The sequence below is a fragment of the Fundulus heteroclitus genome, chromosome 24 (assembly GCF_011125445.2).
Source record: "Fundulus heteroclitus isolate FHET01 chromosome 24, MU-UCD_Fhet_4.1, whole genome shotgun sequence".
In the NCBI taxonomy this organism is placed as follows: Eukaryota; Metazoa; Chordata; class Actinopteri; order Cyprinodontiformes; family Fundulidae; genus Fundulus; species Fundulus heteroclitus.
The window spans coordinates 7,152,310-7,176,996 of record NC_046384.1 but is presented as its reverse complement, the minus strand read 5'-3'; the positions used below and the strand labels follow the sequence as shown (position 1 = coordinate 7,176,996).

The window sequence follows — 24,687 nt, the reverse complement described above, 5'->3', positions numbered from 1 at the left end:
ATATCTTTTAATTAAAAGAGGTCAGGGATAAATTAAAGTCACCACCCTATAATGCATCCAGCATTTTATGAAAGGAAATAAGGCAACAGAAAATACTGTTAACTAATTTATCATCGTGAAAACGTTATGTTCACAAATAATAATCCTTAAGGCTCTTATTGTGAAGGTTTGCTGGAAGTTCTGTCCCAGTCCATTTGTCCAGAAACTGGTTAAAAAGTTAAAGAGGCTTCTCTTATTTAGCATTAGCTGCCAGGCAGCAGCTAGCGGAGGACGTTGGTTTCCTCTGAACGTGATTAGAAGCAGAAAAACATGAAACATTCCTGTTTGAGTGTCCGACTCCTGTCTCAGATGCACCATAAAACAATCAGACTCTTTAATATCAGGGTTATTATTGGTAACGTTACTCTGGTTTTAAGACATGTTTCTGGGGTTTTCGTTAAAAGCAGTAACTGATTGGATGTGGTTCAGGGAAGAAAACACTATAGTTGATATTCTTTTTGGATTTGGTAGAGAAGCAGAAAGAGCAGATTTTTTTTAATAAAGGGATAAAGATCAGCCCGTGTGTAACCAAGCAACGGAGCCCAAACACTAAAACAACCCGTAAACCAACACAAACTACCTCCACCGAGGTTCAGGGAACGGGGACAGACTGAAACGAACAGATTTAAAGATTTTCTTCTACTTTCGGCTCCTTCGCTTTCCATCTTCCCAACATCTATTCACCTGTTTGCTCACAGCCATGAGAGAAACCTGCTGTTGTCTTCTGATTCAGAGCTCCAGTGATCTAATCCAAGCAGCTGATGAAACAAACAGAGCTGACGGAGGAGGAACAGAGGAAGTACCTGGGACGGCGACTCTTGTCCTTATCTTCTGCGAGCAGACATGTCCAGAGAGAGAGAGAGAAACACACACAGGAGCGCCCACTCTGAGCCAAAGCCCCTGGAAAACAATGATCCCTCTGCTGATACCGCCTATCCCACTAAGCAGTGTCAGCTCACCTAGGCAACGTGGGCCGTACCACTCCTGCTGGACCGGGGGGTGGGCCTCATGAAGCCCAGGGAGCGCCCACAGAAACCCGACCACCTCTCAGATCTGCTCTGAACTTCTCCGCTCTCGCTCCCGGCCCGCCGTTTTCTCTCCAGCCCGCCTCAGATCAACCGTTCCCACGTCAACAGGACCCCCCTCTCTCTCTCCCCGTGGACTCGGCTCACGCCCCGAGGCTTTACAACCAGTAATTGGATTCAGGCCCTAAGACCCTGGTGCCATTCGCCGGCGGGGATCTGTGTGTGTGACTCCTCCTGGAACGGGACGGCAGAGCGGCATGTCGTGAAAAAGGTCTTAGGAAGCAGTTAAAGAGGTTATTCTTATCGAAAAGCCTGTGGGATGACAGAGACTTTAAAGCCCCACTGAGCTGCAGAAAAAGGGGCTTTTTACAAACAAGCAACAGGTGTAATTGCTGCATTTATGCTTACTGTACGTAGTAATAATCAAATATAATTTTCTATCCTTTTTCAAAGGCGATTTTCCGGTTAATATTCATTAAGTTGTATATGTTTTATATTATAGTGTCTAGTACAGGGGTGTCAAACATACGGCCCGTGGGCCGAATCCGGCCCGCCGAACAATTTAGTCCGGCCCTGTGGCCAAATGCATTATCATTATAAAAAAAAGAGAAAAAAAATTATTATTATTTTTTTTTTCCAGTGTCCTGTCTGGCAATGTGGCAATAAGATGCCACAAAGAGCTCATCAGATTTGACTTTCACAAGTGGACAAGATAAAAGGAAGAGAATGATAAAACAATTATTGAAAAACAACATGTACTTCGTTTAATTGAAAATATGCAGTTCCTATATTGCCCACGAGGGGCGCTGTGTTTTAATTAGCAGATTAAGCTTCAGGTGTGGAAAAATGTAAATCATTTCTTAATTTTTATCTGTTTGATGTATTTTGTCATGCAGGACAGTGTTTTTAAGTTCCAAAAAATTTGAATAAATGTTTTTCAACACTGTATAATCACTGTGATCAGTTCTTAAGCATAATGCACAAGTAAATGTTTAACTGAGTAAAAGTATTGTTGAAATTGCACATACTTTTCTTAAAAACGCTGAGGTTATTCATAATATATTGTGTAAAAGTGAAATTAACTTAATATAAAAATGAACAAGTCCACTTTTATTAGTTCTATTTAATCTTGCAATGAGTTTACTCGTGTGGCCCTCTTGAGATCAGATTAAGCTGAATGCAGCCCCTAAACCAAAATGAGTTTGACACCCCTGGTCTAGTACATAGAGAATGTGCTTTTATTTTGAAGTCTAAAAAGGTTTTTTGAGCTTTCGCGGGAGAAAGAGTTATTAAGGTTTTTTTTTGTAAAGTTTAATGCTAAAGACGTTTATGGAAACAGCATCTTAAAGATTTGGAATAATTCCCTTTTTTTTGTGCAGCATGCAGCCAACGAGGTATTTATGTATTTGTTTGCTGTAACTATTGTTTTGTGTGCTCCGCAAGTTATTATTTGTCACATTAATGTTTATGTTTGTCAACGTTGTTTTAGTTTTCACGGTGGATTTGGAGAGACCGAAAGCAACTTCAAATAAACCAGTGAAGGAAAACCACTTGAGTCTGCTCGTGCTTGGAGGGAATTACAACAGGTGAGCGGCGAACCCGAAGAACTGCAGGGAAAAAAGTGAAAAAGTGAAGAAATCAACAAATGTCGGTTTCAGAAACTTTTTGTCCAGTTGCGCCGACAAACTTGTTTGCAGTTTATTGGGAATTTAAAGGACTGAACAACAAGAAGTCGAGCTTAAATTGTGAGGTGGAAGAAAAAAAAAATGGCAAGGTAAGGCAAGGGTTTCGACATTTGTTACAAATAAAAACCTGAAACGCGTGCCATGCTTTTTATTTCATCCCTGTTGGTTTATAGAAGTGCCTTTCTCTGTGATCAGCTGCTTGTTGCTGCCAATTTCACACATTTTCAATTGTTCTTAGCAAACGAGCTTCTGACTGGACGGAGAAAATCAGTTTTCACATCTTTCCACAGATTCTCCCACGTCTTTAGGTCTGAACTTTGACTAGGCCACTCTAACCCATGAATCTGCTCCCATAATTTCTCTGGCTGTAGGTTCAGGACGGTTCTCCTGCAGGAAGGTGATCCTCCACCCAGACTCAGATCTTCTGCAGCCTGTAGCAGCTTTTCCTCCAGACTTGTCCTGGATTTAGCTCCATCCATCTTACCATCACCATGAACCAGCTTTACATTCCCTGCACAAGCATCACCTAACCATGACTCTGCCACCACTGTGCTTCACCCTGGAAATGGTGCATTCAGGTTGATTTTCAAGGTTCAGAAGTTTTCCACGTAGACCATAAAACTCAGTTTTTCATCTCCTCTGATCAAAGCTCCCTCTGTTGTGTCTCCTACTTGTCTTGTAACAAACCGGACTTCCTGAGGCTCTCTTTAATCATTGCCAGTCTTTGATAAAAGGCAGATGTGACTAATAACTAATCAGCCGAGTCCCCCAGATGTGCTCTGGATCTCTGCAGCTCCTCCAGAGTTACTATGGGCCTCTTGGCTGATTAAAAATGTTTCAAATACTTCAAGCCCTTGTTTCCCCGCTAAAATTAACACATGAAAGAAAAACTATGCATTTAAACAGTCTTGAAAATAACCATCTTTGAGCTTTGAGTTGGACTCCCTCACATGTCATTGTTTTAATTAAGATTTCATTGTAAGTGCATGTTTGGCTTTTATGTGTGTGTCTTTGTGCGTATGTAATGATGTGATTTAATTTTGATGCCTATCTTGGCCAGGTCTCACTTGCAAAAGAGATTTTTAATCTCAATGGGTATAACCTGGTTAAATAAAGGATAAATAAAAAATCTGCACTCACTGCCTTTTGAGTTAAGAGTTTGAGTTCCGTTTTGTGACCTGAAAGTCAAATTGGGCTCCTCGCCCTGATTTGAAGCAGAAAACATCTCTCTCTCTCTCTCTCTCTCTCCTATCTTATCGATCGCTTCTTGTACTCTATACGCGAGAGAGATCGCTCTCTCTCTCTATAAAGAGCGCTATCCTATCATATCTCTCGTCGCTTCTACTCTATCTCTCTCTCTCTCTCCTCTCTCTCTCTCTCTCTCTCTCTCTCTCTCTCTCTCTCTCATCTATTTTCAGAACTCTCAGTCTTTGACCTCTGACCCCTTGATGACTCAGAGGTAGTTAATCTAAAACGGGTATTGCGCCTCACACGAGGAAGGCAAACAAACTGCACACCGGCCAGGAAAGGCGTCAACGCGGGGAGGAAGGGTCGGTTTCAAACGTCTCCTCGGCTCTACGCGGACTTAAAGGCGTGTTTAGCGCCGGTACCTCCGGACCACCAGGGCCAGGGTCCTGTGGGAGCCCTTCACCAGGCAGATGGCCTCCTGCCGGGAGCCGCTGAGGGGAACGGCGTTCACGCTCACCATCCGGTCGCCGGCGCGGAGACGGACGCGGGCCGCGGCGCTGCCGTCCTCCACCTGCGGGTAGAGACGGTGGCAGAACCTTAGCCTGGACCCGGGAGACGCTCAGATGGCTGCAGACTAAACTCTCCAGGTCAGAACACTTCAGTTTAAACTGAGACAAACGGGCTCAGGAACAAGTTAGTAAGTAAGGTCCTGTTTGGCATCGTCACCTGTAAAAACGGTCCACTTCCTGATCCGGCTGCTGGCAGAACCTCCTTTAGCAGCATCAACCCGCAGCAGTAACTCCTTCTCCGCTTCTCGCATCATCGGGCAGCAATTTGGACTAATTTTAATGTCCAACATCGCTTCCGTTTATTTAGGTTTGCAAATGCTTGTTCCTTTAAAGGTATACTATGCAACTGGGGTTGATTTTCCAGCGAGGCTCCCCCCAGAGGGTGAAAGTAAAAGTGCACTGTCATAAAGATGCTCAGCTGTTCTGGTTTCTCCGTCAAGCCAGGCGCGGTTGTTTTGAGCTTAGCAGACAGGCGAACGCAACGAAAAGTGGAAAAAACGGCAGTACAAACAATGACTAACACAGTGAAGGTATGAACATCAAGCTTCCCGCAGCGCTATCTTGGCGCCAAACTCACGCTACCGCCTCGCCAACATTATAAAAAATAAATAATAATAATGATAATAATAACAATAAAAAAAACTCGATATGCTTGCATGTTTATTTGACTTTAACACGCGGTTCTTATAGTGAATAGCAGGGCAAAAACACATGGAGTTCTCGCCGTAAAGCGAGACTTCTGTGTGTGCGGGCCGTGAGCTCTTGCAATTGCAAGTGCGGTATTTCCCCCACAGACCCCCAGGGTGGCCGAGAAAACCTTTGTTCGACCTGAAATGACTCATTTAATCATCCAAAACGGTATGGAACACATTAATTAACTGAAAAATGTTGCATAGTATGCCTTTAAACATCGTTCCAATTAGGTAGAGATCTGGACTTTGACTAGGCCACTGGAGCACCTCCATTCTTTTCTTTTACAGCCGTTCTGTTCTAGATTGAGTTGCTGTTTTTAGGATTGATGTTCTGTTGATGACCCAACAGAAACAAAATGAGTTCATGAACCAAAAGGTGTGCAGGTCCTCACCAGGTCCTCATCCCTCCACCACCGTCCTCCAAACACGACTCTAGATAGCTCTAGAAGTTCTGTCCTTCATTCAGACGCAACTTTAGCTGGTATTGTCCAAACCAGCGATGCACATTCAGTCTTTCTCTAAATGTCCCGTCATGGCTTCTGACCTTTAAACATAAACTACGGCCTGTAGGGTCTGAGACGAAGCTCTGGGTTATTTGGGTTACTTCTAGGAGCTTTGTGCTCCGTCCTTGGTCTGAATTCAGTTCCTTGTGGATTGATGAACTTCTAATCATTTGGAAATGTCCTTCTACCCCTCCACAGAATAATAGATATCAATGATATTTTGTATTAGATGATTTCTGGGCCTGATGCTAACAGACAGAGGAGCAAACACTGATCATCATGAGCTCATCAATGCATTTGATCAGCAGCTACATTTCCTCTTCTTCTGGACTCAGCATAGGTATAATGGGTTTGTGATATGGCTCTTTAACGGTTAAACTTTCTTCTTGCTTTTAATTTGTAAAAAAATTGCAATATTTTATTCCAGAGCTCTCAATCACCAAGAAAGGGGTTCGATTCACACGAACAAGAAAACAACAAAGGTTTTTCCCTTTTCAAGAGGCAACCTGACGCTCTGATCAATATTTAAAGGCGGTGATGAGAGGTACTGTTCCCTCGCAGCCGTCCGCGGAGGCTTAATCTCTGACAGAAATAGGGTTCATTACAGCTTTTAATGGGAATATAGAGGAATACGCACAATAATCCGAATAGAGCTCTACGATTACGGCACGAAAAAGGACAACCTTGCCTGGCAAACGTTTATGCCGTGACGAATAACATTAGTCGTAAGTTTATGACGAGTGGAAGTACAAATGGTAACGCTAATAAACAGTTTCTACTTTCCCATGTTTGATTTTGTTTCTACATTTTATTCCAGCTTGTTTTTATTCTGTTTTATTTTCCTATATTTTAATCATGTAAAGCACTTTGCTTTGACTTTGTACTGAAATGTGCTTCACAAATAAATTTGTCTCGTGTAAATTGCAAAATTTTTGCCTGTATGGGGCTGGGAAAAATATTTAGTTTTCTTAGTATTACACTATGCACAATTACCACGAGCACGTTTGTATCCCTTCACCAAATTAGTAGATTTGATTAATAATTTGCTTGAATAAGATTATTTTTTATGCTTTTTCCCTTTTTTGTTTAAAACAAAGGAGGATCTTTAAAGATATACTTGAGTTCAGGATCTTGTCAGCTATGATTGAAGCACTTTCTGTTTAATGTTTATTCTTCCACCTTTATGTGACACATTTCACCAGCTATTGGGCTGAAATTAAACCTGAAACTATAAAGACATTCTAGATGTATTCTGACAGCTAAGCCAAATGCACCTTTGTGATGACGAGCGGCTCTCTGTGCTCCGTGCCCCCCCTCAGGGTGAAGCCCCACGGAGCTCTGCCCTGCAGCAGCACCTCCACCAGCTCCTCATCTTGCTCCGTCCCGTCCATCCAAGTCAGCTGAGTAATGGACGGCCTCCATGATGGCGGGCTTCGATGGACTCCATCAAGGCCAGTTCAAGCTGAAAGAGTGAAGAGGAATAAAATACTCTCCCGTTACAGAATGGTCCTGGCACTTTTGTATTTATTTATTATTGTGATATTTATTTCGGACACACAAGTATATAATAAATTACAATGTATGTCAATTTATTTTATGCACATCAAATGTTTCAGATTTATTTGTATTAAATATTTAATTAAAATGCTTAATTTCCCATCAAAACAATTCTGCATCGCTTTTGTGATGGGCCTGCCACATAACATCCCAATAAAACACATTAAAGTTTATGGCTGAATGGGACTAAAGGTGACGTATTTTATTACCAGTATTAGATGATATTTATTTTCTAGTGTCTACCCTGGCTGTATAACTATTGGCAGGAATAAATTAATAAATAAACATACAATTAACGATAAGAATAAGCAGTTTAATTCTCAACAACAACTCTTGAAGTAAATTTAAAAAAAGAGACAAAGAAATGGTGACAGCTACAAAAAAAAGCCTTAGAAATTTCTCCTGGTGCTTTTTTTTTTAAGGCTTCATACTCACAGCGACCTGCTGCTGCTCATGTAACATTAGACGGCTTCATTTCTCCACCTCAGCCTCCAGCTGCATCACCTTCTCTCACTTCATTAACTTGACATCAATTAAATGTTAAAAGTTCTCGTCCCCAGCGGGATTCGGGTCCAGCTGGGCCCGACAGAACCTCTGAGACGGGGTTCGGCTCTCCTAAAACAACAACAACAACAACTCTCTGATATCGCCTCCTCCTCCTCCTCCTCTAATCATTATTATCCTCGTCAGCCTCTACTGATGGCTCCGTCATCAGCGCCAGTCCAGTGCGCCCCCTGGCGGCCAAAGGGCTACATGAAAAATGTAATTACTTCAGTTAATCGCGTTTGTTTGACGTTTAACTTCATAAATGACAAAAACAACATTAACATACATTTTAAAATATGATTATTGACCTTTATCACTCCGCGGTTCCCCCTTAAACTCTTTTTTTTTCTTCATAAGGGATTAAGCAGGTCAGAAAATGGATGGAAGAATGTTAACTGCAGTTTACGGATTAACATTGTGCTGTTGCAAAATAAGGAAAATCCTTCTGAGTTTAGAAAGATGCAGTTTTTAACCAACTCTGCATAAATGAAAATGAAGCACAGGACATTAAAGTCAGTCAGTCTGTTCAGGTATCACAGGTAACCAATTTTATTACAGATGTGTCAGACTAAGGAAATAAAATCAGTGTATGTCTATTACAACAAAATGGAGGACAACCTACTTCTACATGTGTTTGTGTTTAAGCTGGTCAACAACTACTTCATATTAGTTGTTCATATTATGTAACTAAGGGACTTATCCTTCATATTTTCTTCAGAACATCAGAAATCTTTGGATAGGCACAATGCACGAAAGGTTAGTTTTGTTTAAAGTTACAGACTAAACCACACATATCCCAACAATCTAGAATAAAATAAATATTGAGTAAAGCAACTTATTCCTCATGAATGTGATGGTCTGATTCCCAAAACAATTGATCTTTTTAAATTTCATGCATGTTGGACCCATTAGACGGAAACAGCTAGCAAGCAAAGGCAAAGGAAAAAACCAAATAACAGCAGAGGAAATTAACACAATCAGTACAGGTTATAATGCGTCTTTATCTTTTTTTTAATCATATGTTCTTTCCCTGGCTCGCTCCATGAGGTCACATTTACGTCTGTTTCTTCTTGTCACTTGTTGGCGGGGCAGGTTTCTTTTTAGGGCTTCACCTGCTCCATCCTGCTGATTGAGGGAAACAAAGAAAAATCAGGATTCTCTTCGGTCAAAACAAAATGAGGAATGGAGAAACAAGCAACATCTGATTTGTCTTATAGAAGTTTGCTTAAGCAACTGTTTCAGGACTATTGCCTGTAGCTGCAGGTCATTTAGTTCCTTCACGGCCTCATGGACCTCAGCCAGCCCAGCACACCTCCAGGGGCCACTGGCCACCAGACAGGGAGCCCAACACTCTGGGGTATGGCCTGAGCACCCGCACAGACAACACCCTACCGAGCCAGGTAGAGTGTTGTCCGTCAGAGACCCACAGACCACCCACACAGTACCTGTACCCACCGGACCGGCAGTAGATCGAGGACAGGAGCTAGGAGATCATGGAGTACCCCATGTCCTGATCCACGCCCCGCACCCCATTTGACCCCGGCCCCATGAGTTGGGGCGGGCCCTGGTCCACTAGTGCCGATTGGTACCTGGCTCTGTCAACACGGCTAGTGTTGGCAGTGTGGCAGAGTCAAGGAGTTTCGGTACCCAGCGTCTCCCCCTGTGTCTCTTTGTCCCAGGGGCTGTGCAACTCACCTCTGGGCGGTGTGTATTGCTGCCAAGGAGTAACGCTTCGTACCTGGTGGCCTGGGACTGCCGTGGCCTTCTGGTGCTGGTTCTACCCCCCCTTTGCTGCGCTTAGGTGCGGTGGTTTGCAGTGCTTTTAACTGTTCTCGCCACATTCATAAATGTACACTTCCTGGTCACAAACTTGTCTGGACACTAGGACAACAGAAGGTTTTGCCTGCAAGCAGTGACGTGTCGCTCCATGAATGACCCAACAAGACCCAACATGGGGGTCGTAATAGGAGGATTTTTGGGGGATTACTTGTAAATAACTAATTTGTTAAGCTGTGGGGTCAGAGCTTCTTTTGGTGTTTTGTTCAGATGTTTAGCTGGATACTTACCACATTTATTGCTTTCCGATAACGTCTTTTGGGTTTGACTTGACTCTGCAGAAGAGCAACACCAAGTAAAATCATAAAACATGTTGCAGGACACTTAAATTGTTTGTCAGATCTTTTCAAACATTACCTCTTCTCTTCAAGTTCCAGCAGAGTCCTGTAGGCAATGATTTCTGCTTTCAACGAAATCTCATTACTTTGCAGTCTCTCGTGCTTTTCGCCGTAATGTTTCAAGTCCCGATATTGGTTTGCTATCTTTGTTTCCAAACTCTCCATGTATTTCTTCATTTTTGAAATATCTTCCTGGTGACGATCCTCTAGCTCTTTAATCTGTGTTTTGAGAGAGAGAATAAGCAATTACGTTCTTTATAAACTCTGAAAGGAAAAGTAAACTTTAGCAATGTCTCTCAATATACTTTTACACTAACCTGTTGGATCCAACTTCATTTTGAACCCAACAGGTTCATTCTCCATGACAGGATTTTAAGGTTGTTGTAATAAAACATGTTTGAAGGGACTACTCTTTTTGTAGAAATATTAGAAATATAAATACATACATCCAACCTCACATTTATGTCGCAGATTCTTGAAATCTGCGACATAAATGTGCGTCCGTCGAGCACGGAACTCAGCCTTCAAGTCTGGTGATAAGGAGGCACTGAAAACATCGAGAGCCAACTTGAACTGTGCCATCAGGTTAGCAAAGCGGGACCACACTAATAAAATCCAGGAGCTTTTCCATGACGCCAGCGACACCAGGAGCATGTGGAAAGGCATACAGGCGATCACTGAATACAACACACCCTCACCCCCGGTGGGTGAAGTTGATGCGGACTTCCTCAATGGACTAAATAACTTCTTTGGGAGGTTTGAGGCACTAAACAGCACTCCAGCAGTGAAAGCTGTTCCCCATCAGGAAGAGGAGGTCCTCCGCCTTGACACAGCCGACATGTGGAAGACTCTGAGAAGAGTCAACCCACGGAAGGCCTCAGGTCCTGACAACATACCTGGGCGGGGGCTCAAAGAGTGTGCAGATCAGCTGGCTGGTGTCCTCACAGACATTTTTAACATCTCGCTGGACCAAGCCACAGTACCAGCATGCTTCAAGTCTGCCTCCATCATTCCGGTGCCGAAGAAACCTCAAGTCACCTGCTGTAACGACTACCGGCCTGTTGCACTGACTCCCGTCATAATGAAGTGCATTGAAAAGCTGGTAAAGGAACACATCGTCTCCAGTCTCCCCCCAACATTCGACCCGTTCCAGTTTGCCTACCGACGAAACAGCTCCCCTGAGGACGCCATCTCCTCTGCTCCCCCTGCCACCGCCCATCCTCAAGACCTTTTACAGAAGCACCATAGAGAGCATTCTGACCAGCTGTCTCTCTGTGTAGTGTGGAGGCTGCAGTGCCTTCGACTGGAAGAACGTGAGGAGAGTGGTGAGGACAGCAGAAGGGATCATCGGGGCTCCTCTCCCCTCCATTAAGGACATTTCATCTCAGCGCTGTGTGTGTCACACCCCCACCATGGACTGTTCTCCCTGCTGCCCTCTAGGAAGAGGTTCCGCAGCATCCGCTGCAGGTCCACCAGGTTCTGCTAAAGCTTTTTCCCTGTTGCCATCAGACTATTGAACTGCTGGAACTGCTGAAGCCGCAAAACGGACTCTGTACCACATTAGTATATTGCACGGTTTTAATAATACTCACCTGTACACTGTGATCGCACACTGTCTATTTCCCCTGCATTGTTTACATTGTTTACATTTCAATTGTTTACATAAGTCACTGATGCACCTTATCCTGTAATTTACTGCAATTTACTGTAATTTTTCAAGCTGTATGCAAACAAAAATTTGTTCTGTACGCACTCTGTACATACAAAATGACAAATAAAGTTGTCTAAAATATAATATAATATAATATAAATAAAGTCTAAGTCTAAAAACAGGTAACAAGTCTATGTATTGAGCTTTTACATTGTAAAAATCTGCAGGTTCAAACAGCAATGCTGAAAGTTACTGATATCCTCTTTATTTAAAAGACACATTCTCTTCGGGTTAGTCCTCAGTGCTGCAACAGTTTATAGTCTGGTCTGTATCAATATTGTATTGATTTGCCCCTTTCTTTTTCAACTGTACAATCATGCATTGGAAAAAAGGGATCTAACAGTAACATTTTCTTGAATTGCGGGTATTTGTCCTTGATTTGAGCCGGCAAGCAGGGAATGGAATGAGATTTCTGCACTTAAATTAGGAACAGCTCATCTCCGTCATCTTATTTCAAGTGCAGTATATCTAAAGATGTTATTTTAGGGGTCAAAATATTCATTATATCGGCAGATAATATTATTTACCTCCTCAAATCAAGGACATATGCTCATTTGATTTTTTTCATTTACTTTTAGCTCACTTAATGCAGTGTGCATTTTAATATCAAAGAGATAAATCCCAATGTTTTACCTTAGCTTTGTGTTGCTCTTTAAGCTCGGCATCATTGTGGTTCCCGGCAATTCTTTCAGCCTCTTCCCTAACTTTTGACAAAATCTCCTCCAAGGTGTTTCCATCAACAGCGTCACCGGAGCTGCTAGTAATTTCTGTCTTCAAGGTCTCCAGCTCCTTAGTCTGAAGAAGGACAGTGAAGCAGTGAAAGTGCCAAGAATGTATGTGTTTTATTGATTAATAAAACTTTAGACACCAATTGAGACATTTTCCTTGATTAGAACATCTGTTTTTTTAAAAGTTTGGGTTTCATAACGGACTGTATAAGGGTTAGTCAGACGTTAGCACTGCTGTCATGGTGCAAGAAAGTCTTCAAATCCCTTTCTACAAGGAGTTGGCATGTTCTCCCCATACCAGTTCTCTTTGAGTAGGCTACTCCATCCAGAAATATGCTGATTAGGTTACTTGGTGTATATGCCGAAGACCATTACGGATTTTAAATTCCATTGCAAGCATCTCAAAATCAAATCTAAAATGCATGAGTACACATGAGATCTAATGTGTCACACATTATCTGCAGTTTACCTTCGTTATTTCCTTACATCTGGTGAAATTAACCTTAAAAAACTGTCAAAATATTAATGTTTTTAAAGGATTTGCTTTTAAGATTTGAAGCACTTTGTTTAGAAACACACCAGCGTATCTTAAATGTAAATTAGTTTATTTTGCTAAGAAACTCAGAAAGGTTTCAGAGGGAATGCATCATTTTTGATTCTTCATAGCTTTGAGTGTTGACGGTGTTAAAATTTAAAATGAAAAGAATTTTTTTTTAAAATCGAATAAAGTTCATTATTAATCTGATAGTGTTGTCGACAAGACATTTTTTTGGGGATGTTTGTGCTTTTGTTTAATTTTGCCTGTGATCCCGGTCATAGTTCAAATCCAGGATTTTTCTAAAAGATTCTTCACCATGGCGAGATTGGGGCCTTTTTTTTTGCATCTAGTTTCAGAAAAACTATCATATTGAATGGTATGGCCAAGTTTCTAGATGATCAAAGCAGAACTCTGGATCTGCTGATCAAGTACAGCGCTAATAGAAAATTTGTGTAAGGAAACAAGTAAAATCAGACATGTTCTATTAACAGCAAATTGTAGCTGAAGCTCTTCTTGTTAAATTAAGGAGTGAACAGCTTTGTTGTAGCTTCAACCTTTCTTGATTTGGATACGGACAAATATAGCAACAACTTTCAACTAACAATGATATAAATATGATTTCAACTGCCAATGGTGTGAAAACCAGGTATAAAATACATCTGATGAAAGGACGAGTGAGATGATTGTGAAAAAAAAGAGAAGGGTAACAACCTTTTTTCTGATCTGCTCACTCAGGGTTGAAATTTCCGACTCCAGGTCCTGGATTTCTGTATCTTTCTCCTGTAACAATCAACAATGATTCTAGAAGTTAATGATTAAAACTTACAGTGTAAAAATGAGGCCAAACTTAATCAGACGCATAAACATCTAAATGATAAAGCCTATCTGATGGACGATTCCTCACAAATACTTACATTATAAAATTATGTCTTTTTTTTAGTTTCCATTTATAATTTCCAATCAATGAAACCAAACTGTTTAAGAATTACTAGATATATAGTCCATGACTGGTTAATATTAGTCTTATTAAATTTTTAAAACATATTTCACTTCATTTTAACATAAATGGCTCATGCACTAAAGTAAAAAAACAAATCTAGCTGGCTCTGAAAATTGCAGAGATATTAATTTTACTTTTCCCCATTCTTTTAAATGAAAGCTAAAACTATAAATAGGATTGCATACATCAAAGTAACATGAAAAAACAAAGCACAAAAAAAAAACCTTGTGTACATATTCTCATGGACGACAGACAAAATGTGTTTAACGTGTGCTGTGCAGGACTTACGTCTTGTAAATCTATAAATCTTTGTTCTGCTTCTTTTCTCTGTTTCTCCTCTTTCAGCAAACTGGATAACAGAGAAACCAAGGAATTATGTTTACATTTATTATTTATTCATAATTACAGGTCAAACAACACAGAGAAGAAGGGTTTCAATTACATGTGTTTTTATTTTACACAGCCAAATTATTTCTACCCTGAACCTGCTCTAAATGTCTGGTTGTTTCAGTAAAATCCACTTGAGGTCTCAAAAGAGTGGTTTAACTAAACGTTATGTTTACGGAATAAACCTTTGAACTATTCAGTAGGATTAAGCATTTTCCACATCCTGAATCAAAACCAAACTGCTTTTTTTGTCATTAATAGCAAAATATCTTCCATCCTGTCCAGGGCTGTCAAACTCATTTTTACATTGGCCCAATTTAGCGTCATTAAAAGGGCCGGTTGTACGTGTATAGATGATGGGTTTGATTTCATAATTTCATTTATGTTCATATAAAAATGTGAGAAATTTCACAGTAACTTAAAATTAGCACCTTAGGCCCAGTTTATACAGTGTTTCGCATTGGGGTGAGTTACACTTTAAACCATTGTGCATTACTTTCTCTCTTTTTGGAAATTTTGAGTTGTTTTAACTTGTTGTGGGAAAACTGATATCTAGTGGCGGGATGCTGTTACCACAGTAAAAAAAAAAATCAACCTTCACAACAGGAGGCACAGTTTTAGCCACTTTATACAATTTAAAAGGATATTTGGCTCTACTTTACGACGTGATATGCCTTTTTTGGCTCTAGAGGGACGAGTTAATGGCCCTGACGGTCCAGACTCGGCCCGCGGGCCTAGAGATTGACACTTGTGCTCTAGAAGAATATAAACTAGCATGCAGTAAACAAACTGGTACAAATAAACAGGGTGGCAGATGACATACAAAAAACCCGGGTAGATGGAGAGATTGTTCATCAGGCATGAGCCTAACACACACCTGAGGCCTGTTTCACAAACCATTATTGGAGCATTATTTTTGCACATAAACAATGGTTAAACATTCTTCTGCACACTGTTTTGCACACTGTTTTTCTCCTGCATTGTTACATCTGATCACTGCTGCACTTTATATCGTAATATTATCCTTTTTCCACCAGCAATCCCATTACACTGTCGTAAACCGTATATAATGAAATTTTGTTCTGTATGCACTCTGTACATACAAAATGACAAGGTTGTCTAAGTCTAAGTCTAAAAGCCAAATCTGGAATTCGATGATAAGCACCAAAGCAAGGTTCAGTGCATCCTGGCTTTACCCGTCACACAACACCCAAGCCAGGCTCAGCAACTGCGACACTGTCAAGCCAGATAGTAACTCATTTAAATGCTTGTCCCCGGCTGTCTGCTGTAAACAAAACAAGCAACATATTTTGATGGTGGCTGATGAGCCCCTATGGCCGCTGTTATAAAGGAAAACACATTTGTTTGGAGCTAAACTATTTTCTCTGATCTATTTTGTAACTCTAGAGGGTGCTGTTTCGCAGACCCTCCCATAATTCCTTTAGAAAAAGCGTGGAGGGATGAAACTTTTTAGCAGACAGCCTTTGTAAAACAAAGTTCCCCTCATATTAGATTTTATTAGTGGCATTGATTATTAATACAAAACTATTTGTGTTTAAAACTTTAAGAATAGACAAATTGAAAGAAGTTAATGTAGGATACCTGATGTGCAATGGAATTACGTATTAATGATAAAACATGTCAAACAACATAATAGGCTATTAACAGTTGTTTAGTAACCAAGCCTTATGGTTTGTATAGTTTTTTTTTTCTTTTGGGACTGTGAGATTGTGTATTTTATGCACTTGAGGGAAACGTTTTTTTCTGGAAGAGTCACCAAAACAGCGCTCTCTAGAGTCGCAGGATTTTCTGGAAAATGGTGTCGCACTGGACTTTATTGACACCTTTGCTTCTTCATCAGCCATTTTAATTTCCTTCAACACATGCAATAGTCTGTTAAAGGACTTTCTGTCAAACTTAGAACAACAGTCTTCAAATTCACAACTGAACAGAAACAATGGTCGCATGGACAATTCTAAAGTTAACAATGGTATAGGTTACAGTCATCATTTTAAAATACTGATAGTACTTGACTACATACCAATGTGTATCAGTGGTATGTTAATGCAGGCTCATAAAAAATACCAAAACACACTGATGATGGAAACAGACATACTGATCAGAACCCATTGGTTTCTGATCAGTTCGACCAATGACTGAACAGATAAGGCTCCAGGATTAACTATACCTGGTCATTAACCTAGTCGGGAGCAGGCTTGCTGCACAGAATAAATCCTCATGGTAATTTATGTTACTGTTTTTGTGAAACTGTTTCCAGGATGAATTCAGCCAGGATGTGGGGAAAATCCCAGTCTATCTAACTATCTTGGTTTTGTGAAACTCCACATACCTCATTCACCTATTTCTCCTTTTGGCACCTTCTTTTGATTATTGAGCCGATGTGACATGTGAATTTCTCCACTGTGAGATCAATACATTCTATCTTATCTTATCTTATCTTAAACAGTTTTCAAATAAAAAAGAATCATTGAAATTTCTAACTATTTCACTTCCGCTTCACACTGGACTACTTTGTGTTGGTTTATCACTTAAAGTCTGAATGAAATACAGTACATCTTGTGTTTTGTACTTGGATGAAAATGTGATATCCCCTACCTTTCGTTCAGACTGTTGATCTGCTGAACCAAATCAGATTTGTCCTTTATCAGGTTCTGGATCTGCGCATTTAAGTTGGCGCAGCGTTTCTCAAACTGAGCAGATTTTTTTTCCGCTTCGCTTCGCATCAGGTCAATCTCCACCTGCAGTGTACGGTTCTTTTTCTCCAGGGACCGAATCTCGTTGATATACTTGGCGAAGCGCACATTCAGGTCCTTCATTACATCTGAATCGGAGGACTTTCCTGGGTCCATGTTGAAGGATATGCTACCCTGAAAGAGAAACAATGATAAACCAAGAAATAAGTGATTCAAATTCAACTCAATTGAAAAATAGTTTATTTATACCAAAGGGAAATTAAATGTTCAACTCCAAGGAGTTATTATAGATGGTGATGGCTGTGGGCAGGAAAGATCTCCTGTTGCGGTTCCTTTTTACAACCAATCTGAAGAAACCTTTGACTGAAGAGACTGTTTTCCAATGACAATGTCATGAGAAGGATGTTCAGGATTGTCCATAATTTTCTTGATTTTATACAAAATCCTTCTTTGCATCTTCATCTGCAGAGGTTCCACGTTCGTCCCCAGAACAGAACCAGCCTTCTTTATCAGGTTGTTGAGCCTTTTTAGGCTTTTTAGTGCTACCTCTTCTTGGTTCAGGCTTAGGTTGAAGAGGTGCTACAGAATCCCACAGAGCTGCTCTGCATAGACCTTCAGGACTTTGGGGCTGAACCCATCTGGACCTGCAGCCTTGTTCCAGTTCAGTTTCTTCAGCTGCCTCTTCACCAGGCTTCAAGAAACAGAAAAGTGGGAGGGAAGGGAGCAGCAGCATCTCCTGATCTGGTTTCTGATTTCCAGACTTCCTTCGATCCAACCCTCTTTCTGCTTGAAGCCTGTGATCTTCTTCATCCCTGACCACACATCTCTGATATGGTTCCTCTGCAGTTTCCTCTCCAGCTTCTTCCTTTACACCTCCTTGCTGTCTCTGATCTTGACCTTGTGCTGCTTCTGTAAACGCAATAGCTCTCTGTCTCACACCCTAAAGGCTCTTAATTTCTTGTTCAACAGTTCCTTCAGGTCACTGGTGATCCAGGGTTTGATATACCAAAAAATTTATTTTGCTCTTTGACAATATATTATGGGAAAACCTGCTCAGTTATATAACTTGTTTCACTTATATTACTTGTTTTTGAGTTCACATAAACTAAGAGCAACATATATGCTCGTGCTCTGAGTTTTGCCTGTAATTATGTTTCTCACATAAAACCATGGGAACTTATGACAATGTGTTGTGTGAAAGACTGATTCAATCTCTGTATTCCTTATTTTGCTTATATTTGTATTCTGAGTTCGCAATGTTATTTTGCTTCACACAATGCTGAGATGCTGGGAACGGTTTTTGTTTTGGAAACGTGTTTTGGAAACAGGATGAACAGATCTGCTGGGAGAGAGAACTGGCCACTGTCGCTTCCATCTGATACTTTGTTTATTAGTATAAAAAGGAGGGAACCGCCCTCAGTCGATGAAGCCTGCCGTGGGTTTGTGGACGCCCGGCCGCGTTGATGTCGCTCTAATCCGGACTGACCCGGTTTCCCAGTCCTGTGCCGAGGGTAAGATCACGTCTGTTTGAAAGCTTGTCGGCTTTAATGCTTGCTACTTTGCTATATTCTGTGGGGAATAATGAAGGATATAGTTATTCTAGCAGAAGTAGTGTTTGAGAAGTGCTTGCTGTTTGTTTGCTGTATTTTGTGGGGAGTAATAAATATGGGCACTATTATTCTAGCAGAAGCAGTGTTTGTGTTTTTATTTGTGTGTCGCCTATCTCTCCCAAACCTTCATAAAACAGGGTTCGTTATTAGGGAAGCATCTTACTGTTCTGGTGGGAATGGTGCTGTCCACACAGAACTACATACAGTCGGTCACACGCTCAGTCGTGGCATTTATGTCCTCTCCATGTAGCTTGCAAAGAGAAATCCAATTGGTAGTTTCAAAACAACCCTGTGTGTTCTCACAGCCCTTTTCGTTACAGGTAGTCTCTTGACAAGGGGTTTATAATCTGAGCAGAGAAACACAAGGTTGTGATCTGATTTACCCAGAGAAGGTCTTGATTTAGAAACATATGAATCCTTGACATTTGCGTAAAACATATCCAATGGAATTTTTGTTTTTCCCTCTTGCTCCACTGTTGGCTGGCTGGCCGGCTGTCCACACTCATGGCCAATCCCTTACTAGCAGTTGGCTGACTTGAAAGTTTTACTCTACATGATAAAACCACACCATATCCTGAGAGAGGGTGAAAAAAACTGTCCGGGTAGGTTAAAAAGGCCCGTTAAAAACCCTCAATGCGCACGTTTTGAGTACAGTACGGCCCGGTGGAATTCATGGAAAATACCTAAGCCAGGTGCCTTGGACCTACAACACTCCTCCTTGGCTGACCTTTAGCTAAATCTAAGTAAGACCCACTCTCTCTCACGTCAACAAGTTAATCTCCTGTTTCTATGCAGACATCTCCTCTTCTCCCGTTGTCCTCTGTTTCCCAGTTCCTGACCCTTCCCCAGACCTGTCAATACCAGTGTTCATCCTTTCAGTAACTATTCTTAAAGCGAACTCCGCCTTGTGTCTCCTGAGAGTTTCTATGCCTGTGGGTCAGAAAGCTACAAAATACCATGAGACTGTGAAAGTAGTACTGCTGGAGTAATTTTTCAGACCTGTATTATGTAAAAACGCAACATTCTGTGGTTTAGGTCAAAATGATATGTTTAATTTATAAATGTATGTGAATTAATAGATGTACTGGAAGAAGACAACTCATAATGCATCTTCATTTTGCTTAATAACATTTTCCAGTTTATAACAATGCACCTGAAGGTTGAGAATTGGCAGGAAGCCAATCGTGGAGTCAAGCAGAACCAGACATTGGTGACTTTCAGACTTCATTATTTAAAATTCCCTGAAAGTGGATGGATGAGAGGAAAGTTTCCCAGCTTACCGTTTGTTGGTTGGAGTAGGAGAAACTGCAGAGTGATGTCCCAGCTTTCGGCCAGATGATCCCGCTCTGGATTCTTGTGTTCTTTTATGCAGATAGACGTTGGTCACACCCCTGAACAAGTCAGATTTTCACTTTCACTTCAAAATTGCACAAGAGATAGAAAAAGCGTGTTGGTGTGTGAATTAGAGCATACTCCTAAACGTGTAAGACATGATATGTTTAGCCGGTTTCTCACGTACAGCAGGAAGTGAAAATACTTGAAAAACAAAAAAGATACTTTATCTTCTCTTTGTCACAGACACGTTTCTAAGACACCACTCAGCCTTGGCATTCCAGTTTGTCGACAACTTTTCCAACCAAAGCGTGTAGCTTTAGCAACCAAATCTTTCTCAATCTTTATCAAATGCTTTTTGCCCATTCTTTATTAAAGTATTGCTTCATTGCTTGTTTGACTAATCTAAACTTCCAATCTTAGATGTCTTCATATTTGACTCCAGAATGTTTTGTGTTGAGTTCACTCCGCAGATGTAAGGTTCCCAGGTCCTCTGGAGGAAAAGCAAACACAGATTATCAGCCCACAACCATCATGCTTTTTTAGGGTAAAGAGATTTTGCTGATATGCTCTTTGATTTTTGTTTTTTTACTCCAATCCTGTTACTCTGCATCTTGGTCCACATGGGTGGGGAACCTGACTTCTGACACCATAACTGTGAACAATGGTACAGCATAACTGTGTGCTCAGCCCTGCCCTCTACCATCTCCACCGAGGCCGGATATTATTTACTCATCCAAAGAAACAAAACAAACAACCAAACAAGCAAAAAATAACACCATTGGAGACATTATTCTAGAAATTATCATTGATTTCTGCCGACCTCACAAAAATAATTTTCCTTATTTAATTTTTCATCAGTTTCTTTTTGAGTTCACTGTGATTGTTAGTTTCAGGTCTACATATTTCTTCACAGCTTTAGGACATTGTATCGACCAGGAACTCCTCCATATAGCAAAGTGTCTTGTGGTGTCAAATGTGAGGCCGTCTGACTGACAGCTCACCCAACGCACAAACTGAGGTATGCAAGCAATGAAGAAACAAAGTCAGGAAAAGCAAGCTGAAATATGTCCAAGGTCATTTAAGAGAAACACAAACGACTTACATTAAATTTCTGAAGGCATTTGAACTTCACTAAGAAACGATGGCAGAAAACTAGTCAAATAAAACAAGTTTAACCCCCACAGATGGCTACAAGAGTCAAAAGCATAACAGGAATTTATGTGGTAGCACAGAAAATTTACTTTATTTGTGGCAAAGGGCACATGCATGTAGGTGTGCCCTCAACTTTGCATTCCTGAACAGCAAAGACTAGTAAGCAACTTAAAAAATAGTGGACGGCTTTGGCTTGATGGGTTAAGTAGTTGTTATGGGTTCGATTCCAGCTTCCCCTTGTCACTAGGTTCACTAGGGGTCTGACTGATTGAGTTAATTTTGGGAGGTTTTCTGCTACAACAGAATGTGCTGTAGCAGAAAACCACCCATGTGGGCGGGGTGGCCGAAGCAAGGCTGTGCTGAGAGACAGAAAAGTGTCAAAACGAAATGTTTATGCCACACAATGATACAATGTAGCATGGACACATACCTAAGAAGTGATCTGCTAAGTGTATATTTTTTAAATCAGGATTAAAGTAGGTCAACAGGAGGGAATAAAGAGTAGACAGAGAAGAGGTTCCTATTCGGAGGTTCTGGAAAAGAGGGTCTATTGGATAGTTGAACCTTGGATTCAGGAAGAACAGTGTGGTTTATATCCTGGTCGTGGAGCACTGGTCCAGCTCTACACACTGGAGGGTGCATGGGAGTTTGCCTAAAACCAGTCTACATAGACTTGGAGAAGGCATTTGACCGTGTCCCTCAGGGGATCCTGTGGGCAGTACACCAGGAGTATGGAGCCCATACTATTCTGTTTATTAAGATTGGCAAGGATTCAGCCTGGAGGCGGTAAAACACACTTTCTGACTCGTTTTTAGAGAAAAACACTGTGGCGGAGAAGATTGTGAGTGATTGTCTTACTTTAATTTTGTTTGGATTAATTGAAGCTACTCTACAGATGGAAAGGATGGATAATGTTTAAATTGGAGAATGCGACATCAAAAGGACTTGATTTTGGCAAAGATACTGGCCATTTTGCATCCACAGACAAGGATTAGAGACTGGGTTTCACAACAGCTGCCCTTCACGTTGAAGGAAGGTCTGCTGCTGACGAGAATGCAAACATTGATGAGGGCACAGGATGCCCTCCGCCTTGGTATGGACAGAAAAAGCCAAGGCGAAGACAGGTTGATCGAGAATAATTAACTAACACTAGAGAGCCACAAGAAGATGAGTTTAGCAGGACACACTTCATCGGTCACTCCAGATTTCTTGTACACAAACAATAAAAAATGTTAAAAATTTTAAAGACTTTAAAAGGAAGCAACATTAGAATATAAGCATCACAACAGAAAACACCTGCGTGGAAAAATAGAAGGAAACAGCTAAGATACAACTCAGTATAAAATTAATAAAATATAAATCACGCACATGACAGTGTTGTATGATGAATATTAAATATTACCCACTGCAATATTAATTTATATAGAAGTATAGAGCAACTTAAAAAAGAATATGACAATAGCCAGGTTTGATAATGTTTAAATATCAGTAATTATAGCGTCAATATACAGTAGAGGTGAAAATATGGAAATAATTTGTTACAGGGCTGAACATTCTCCACTTACAAACCGCACTGGGATAAAATAACAAACTCTCAACAAGAAATGTTAAAATATAGCCTGCTTATGTATAATGTACATCTTTATATAATAATTACACCCACCTTTGTCTAATTGCTACATTGTGAAAGAGTAAACACCAAATCCACAAGGGGGCAGTATAGTCTTAAATAATTAAAGACTTAAAATAGTCTCATCAATTTATTTAGATAACTGATTTATGAGATAAAGTCCAGTGAGATTGCATTAGTATAAATACAACCAGGGGATATAATTAGATCTGCACAGTTGCGTAGAAATAAAGTGCAGAAAGCACAACTGCCTAAAACTTAAAAGGACAAGGTCAAGAAATAAACTTCACTTTAGAAGCAATAAAAAGCAACTGCTAAACCTCTTAGTGCCACATAGTTAGTGTTGTTGTACAGTTTTGGTTTCTTTTCTTTGGGTGTTTTTTCTTGTTTTGTCTTGTTTTTCTTTTAAGATAAAAAAAAGTGTATTTCTATCGGAATGAACATTTGTAGACATATCCATGATTAAGGAGGAGGGGGAGGGAGTTTTTCTCTTTCTACATGAAGGTATGCGAGTCAGGACAAAATAGTAAGATTACCTGAAGCATAACTGTCACCTAGCTCGTGTATGGAAGGTTGTGAAGTTAATTTGGCTATGTTAAGTCTATGTCAGAAATGGATATGATGGATGTATACATTTTTATTTTTTTATTTTTTTGAAATACACTCAATAAAATGTTAATAAAAAAAAAAAAGCAACTGCTAGGTGAATGGTTGAAGTGAACATGACATCTTTACTGTAGGAGGCAGTGAGCTGGCCTGAAACAGGGAACCTTTCATCTGGCTTAATGTCAGACAACGAGAATAATCTTTTTATGCAATACATGTAATTATTTGCTAATTTGCTCAAACAGAGATGTTAACTGATTAAAACTAAAAAGTCCTCCTGCTTCATCTTCTTATACGTTCTTGTTCAAAAAGAAAAACAAGAACAAAAAGAAGAAAAAAGAAAATATAGACAGAGAAAATAAAATAATAAATAAATAAATAAATAAAAATCTCTAACAATTATATACCAACACTGTGTAAGTACAAAGTCAGTGGGTGTTATGGCCAGAGGCCATGTTTGTTTCCCATGATGCTGTGCAGTTGAAACCTCATGATTTGCTGGCTGATTTGATTTGATGGTAGCAGCTATCCTTGTTTCTTGGGTGTGTGGAAAATGCTTTGAACTTGTTTTGTTTAATTATTTCTTTCTTTGCTAAGCACGTGCAGGAAAACCTGGTAGTTAAGATTGGCAAATGAGTTTTATTGCAGCTTTGGAGCTGTCTGTTTATTTTTTATAAGCTCTATTTTATAGCTTTCTTGGTGGTTTGTACTTGGAGTAAACTGCTTTTTGTATTTATTTTGGCAAAGCCTAAAACACAGAACAATAAATCACTAACAAAACCATTTACATCTGGTTAAATGAGTTGGGTCGTAACAGTGCAGTTTTCACAGTAGCAATGGATCATTATGAAACGGCACTGGCTGCTGTTGTATGTGTTGTTCTGATTTGAAACACTAGGAGTCAATATTACTTATTTCTTTAACTTTACATTTTGCTTTTCTTTATTACTTTATTAGTTCCCCTGAGACCAATTTGTTTGCCACAAGAAATAATAGCTGACTGGTATTATGTGTTCCTTACAACAGATGACGACCAGACTGGTAGATAACTTCATAGAATTAAAAAGGTGTCTAAAACCTTGCTGAAAAAAGAAATAAACTAGAGCAAAAACTGAAGTTAAAATGCAGCAATTTGACAGTGAGCCTAAATCAGGACTTTATACTTTAAAAAGCCAACGACTCTGTGCTGTGGTGCCAGAGGAGTGGAGCATGTGACCTATGTTCAGAAGCCTCCAGTCCCAGCAAAGGAATATTTATCATTTTTCTATTTTATAATTTGAATTCAGTCAGAGAATTGC

The 24,687-nt window shown here is 40.2% G+C and overlaps 2 protein-coding genes across 11 annotated transcripts in view; both read right to left on the bottom strand.

Moving 5' to 3' along the window:
* The window catches only part of shroom2b (shroom family member 2b), a 34,920-nt gene extending 27,014 nt beyond the window's left edge, over positions 1-7,906 (bottom strand). For 3 of the 10 annotated variants that reach the window (XM_036128364.1, XM_036128366.1, XM_021313020.2), the window contains exons 1-3: positions 7,694-7,905; positions 6,976-7,163; positions 4,360-4,508 (exon numbers count right to left, since the gene is read on the bottom strand). In XM_036128364.1, coding sequence (XP_035984257.1) covers positions 4,360-4,508; positions 6,976-7,092 — 266 coding nt within the window. In that variant the 5' untranslated portion in view covers positions 7,093-7,163; positions 7,694-7,905. Of the gene's footprint in view, positions 1-723; positions 809-842; positions 1,152-4,359; positions 4,509-6,975; positions 7,164-7,693 lie in introns of those variants that run through there. The other 7 variants (XM_036128368.1, XM_021313028.2, XM_036128365.1 and 4 more) reach the window with 6 other exon arrangements.
* Positions 7,907-8,409: 503 nt separating this feature from the next.
* On the bottom strand, positions 8,410-17,219 carry LOC105921019 (keratin, type II cytoskeletal). Its single transcript, XM_036128518.1, has 7 exons — positions 16,959-17,219; positions 14,244-14,304; positions 13,667-13,735; positions 12,323-12,484; positions 9,998-10,197; positions 9,871-9,915; positions 8,410-8,929 (listed from the first exon to the last, which is right to left on the bottom strand). Exons 1-6 carry the CDS (start codon positions 17,210-17,212, stop codon positions 9,876-9,878), a joined length of 786 nt encoding a protein of 261 aa, XP_035984411.1. The 5' UTR covers positions 17,213-17,219; the 3' UTR covers positions 8,410-8,929; positions 9,871-9,875.
* Between the last annotated feature and the right edge of the window lie 7,468 nt (positions 17,220-24,687).

What these genes read in the sequence shown, in the direction of transcription:
- LOC105921019 (XM_036128518.1), bottom strand. Translation starts at nt 17,212, where the DNA reads ATGGACCCAGGAAAGTCCTCCGATTCAGATGTAATGAAGGACCTGAAT. An exon ending in ATCAACAGTCTGAACGAAAG is followed by an intron (nt 14,305 to 16,958) that starts GTAGGGGATATC and finishes TCTGTTATCCAG; the next exon opens with TTTGCTGAAAGAGGAGAAAC. An exon ending in AAGAGCAACACAAAGCTAAG is followed by an intron (nt 10,198 to 12,322) that starts GTAAAACATTGG and finishes CTCAAAACACAG; the next exon opens with ATTAAAGAGCTAGAGGATCG.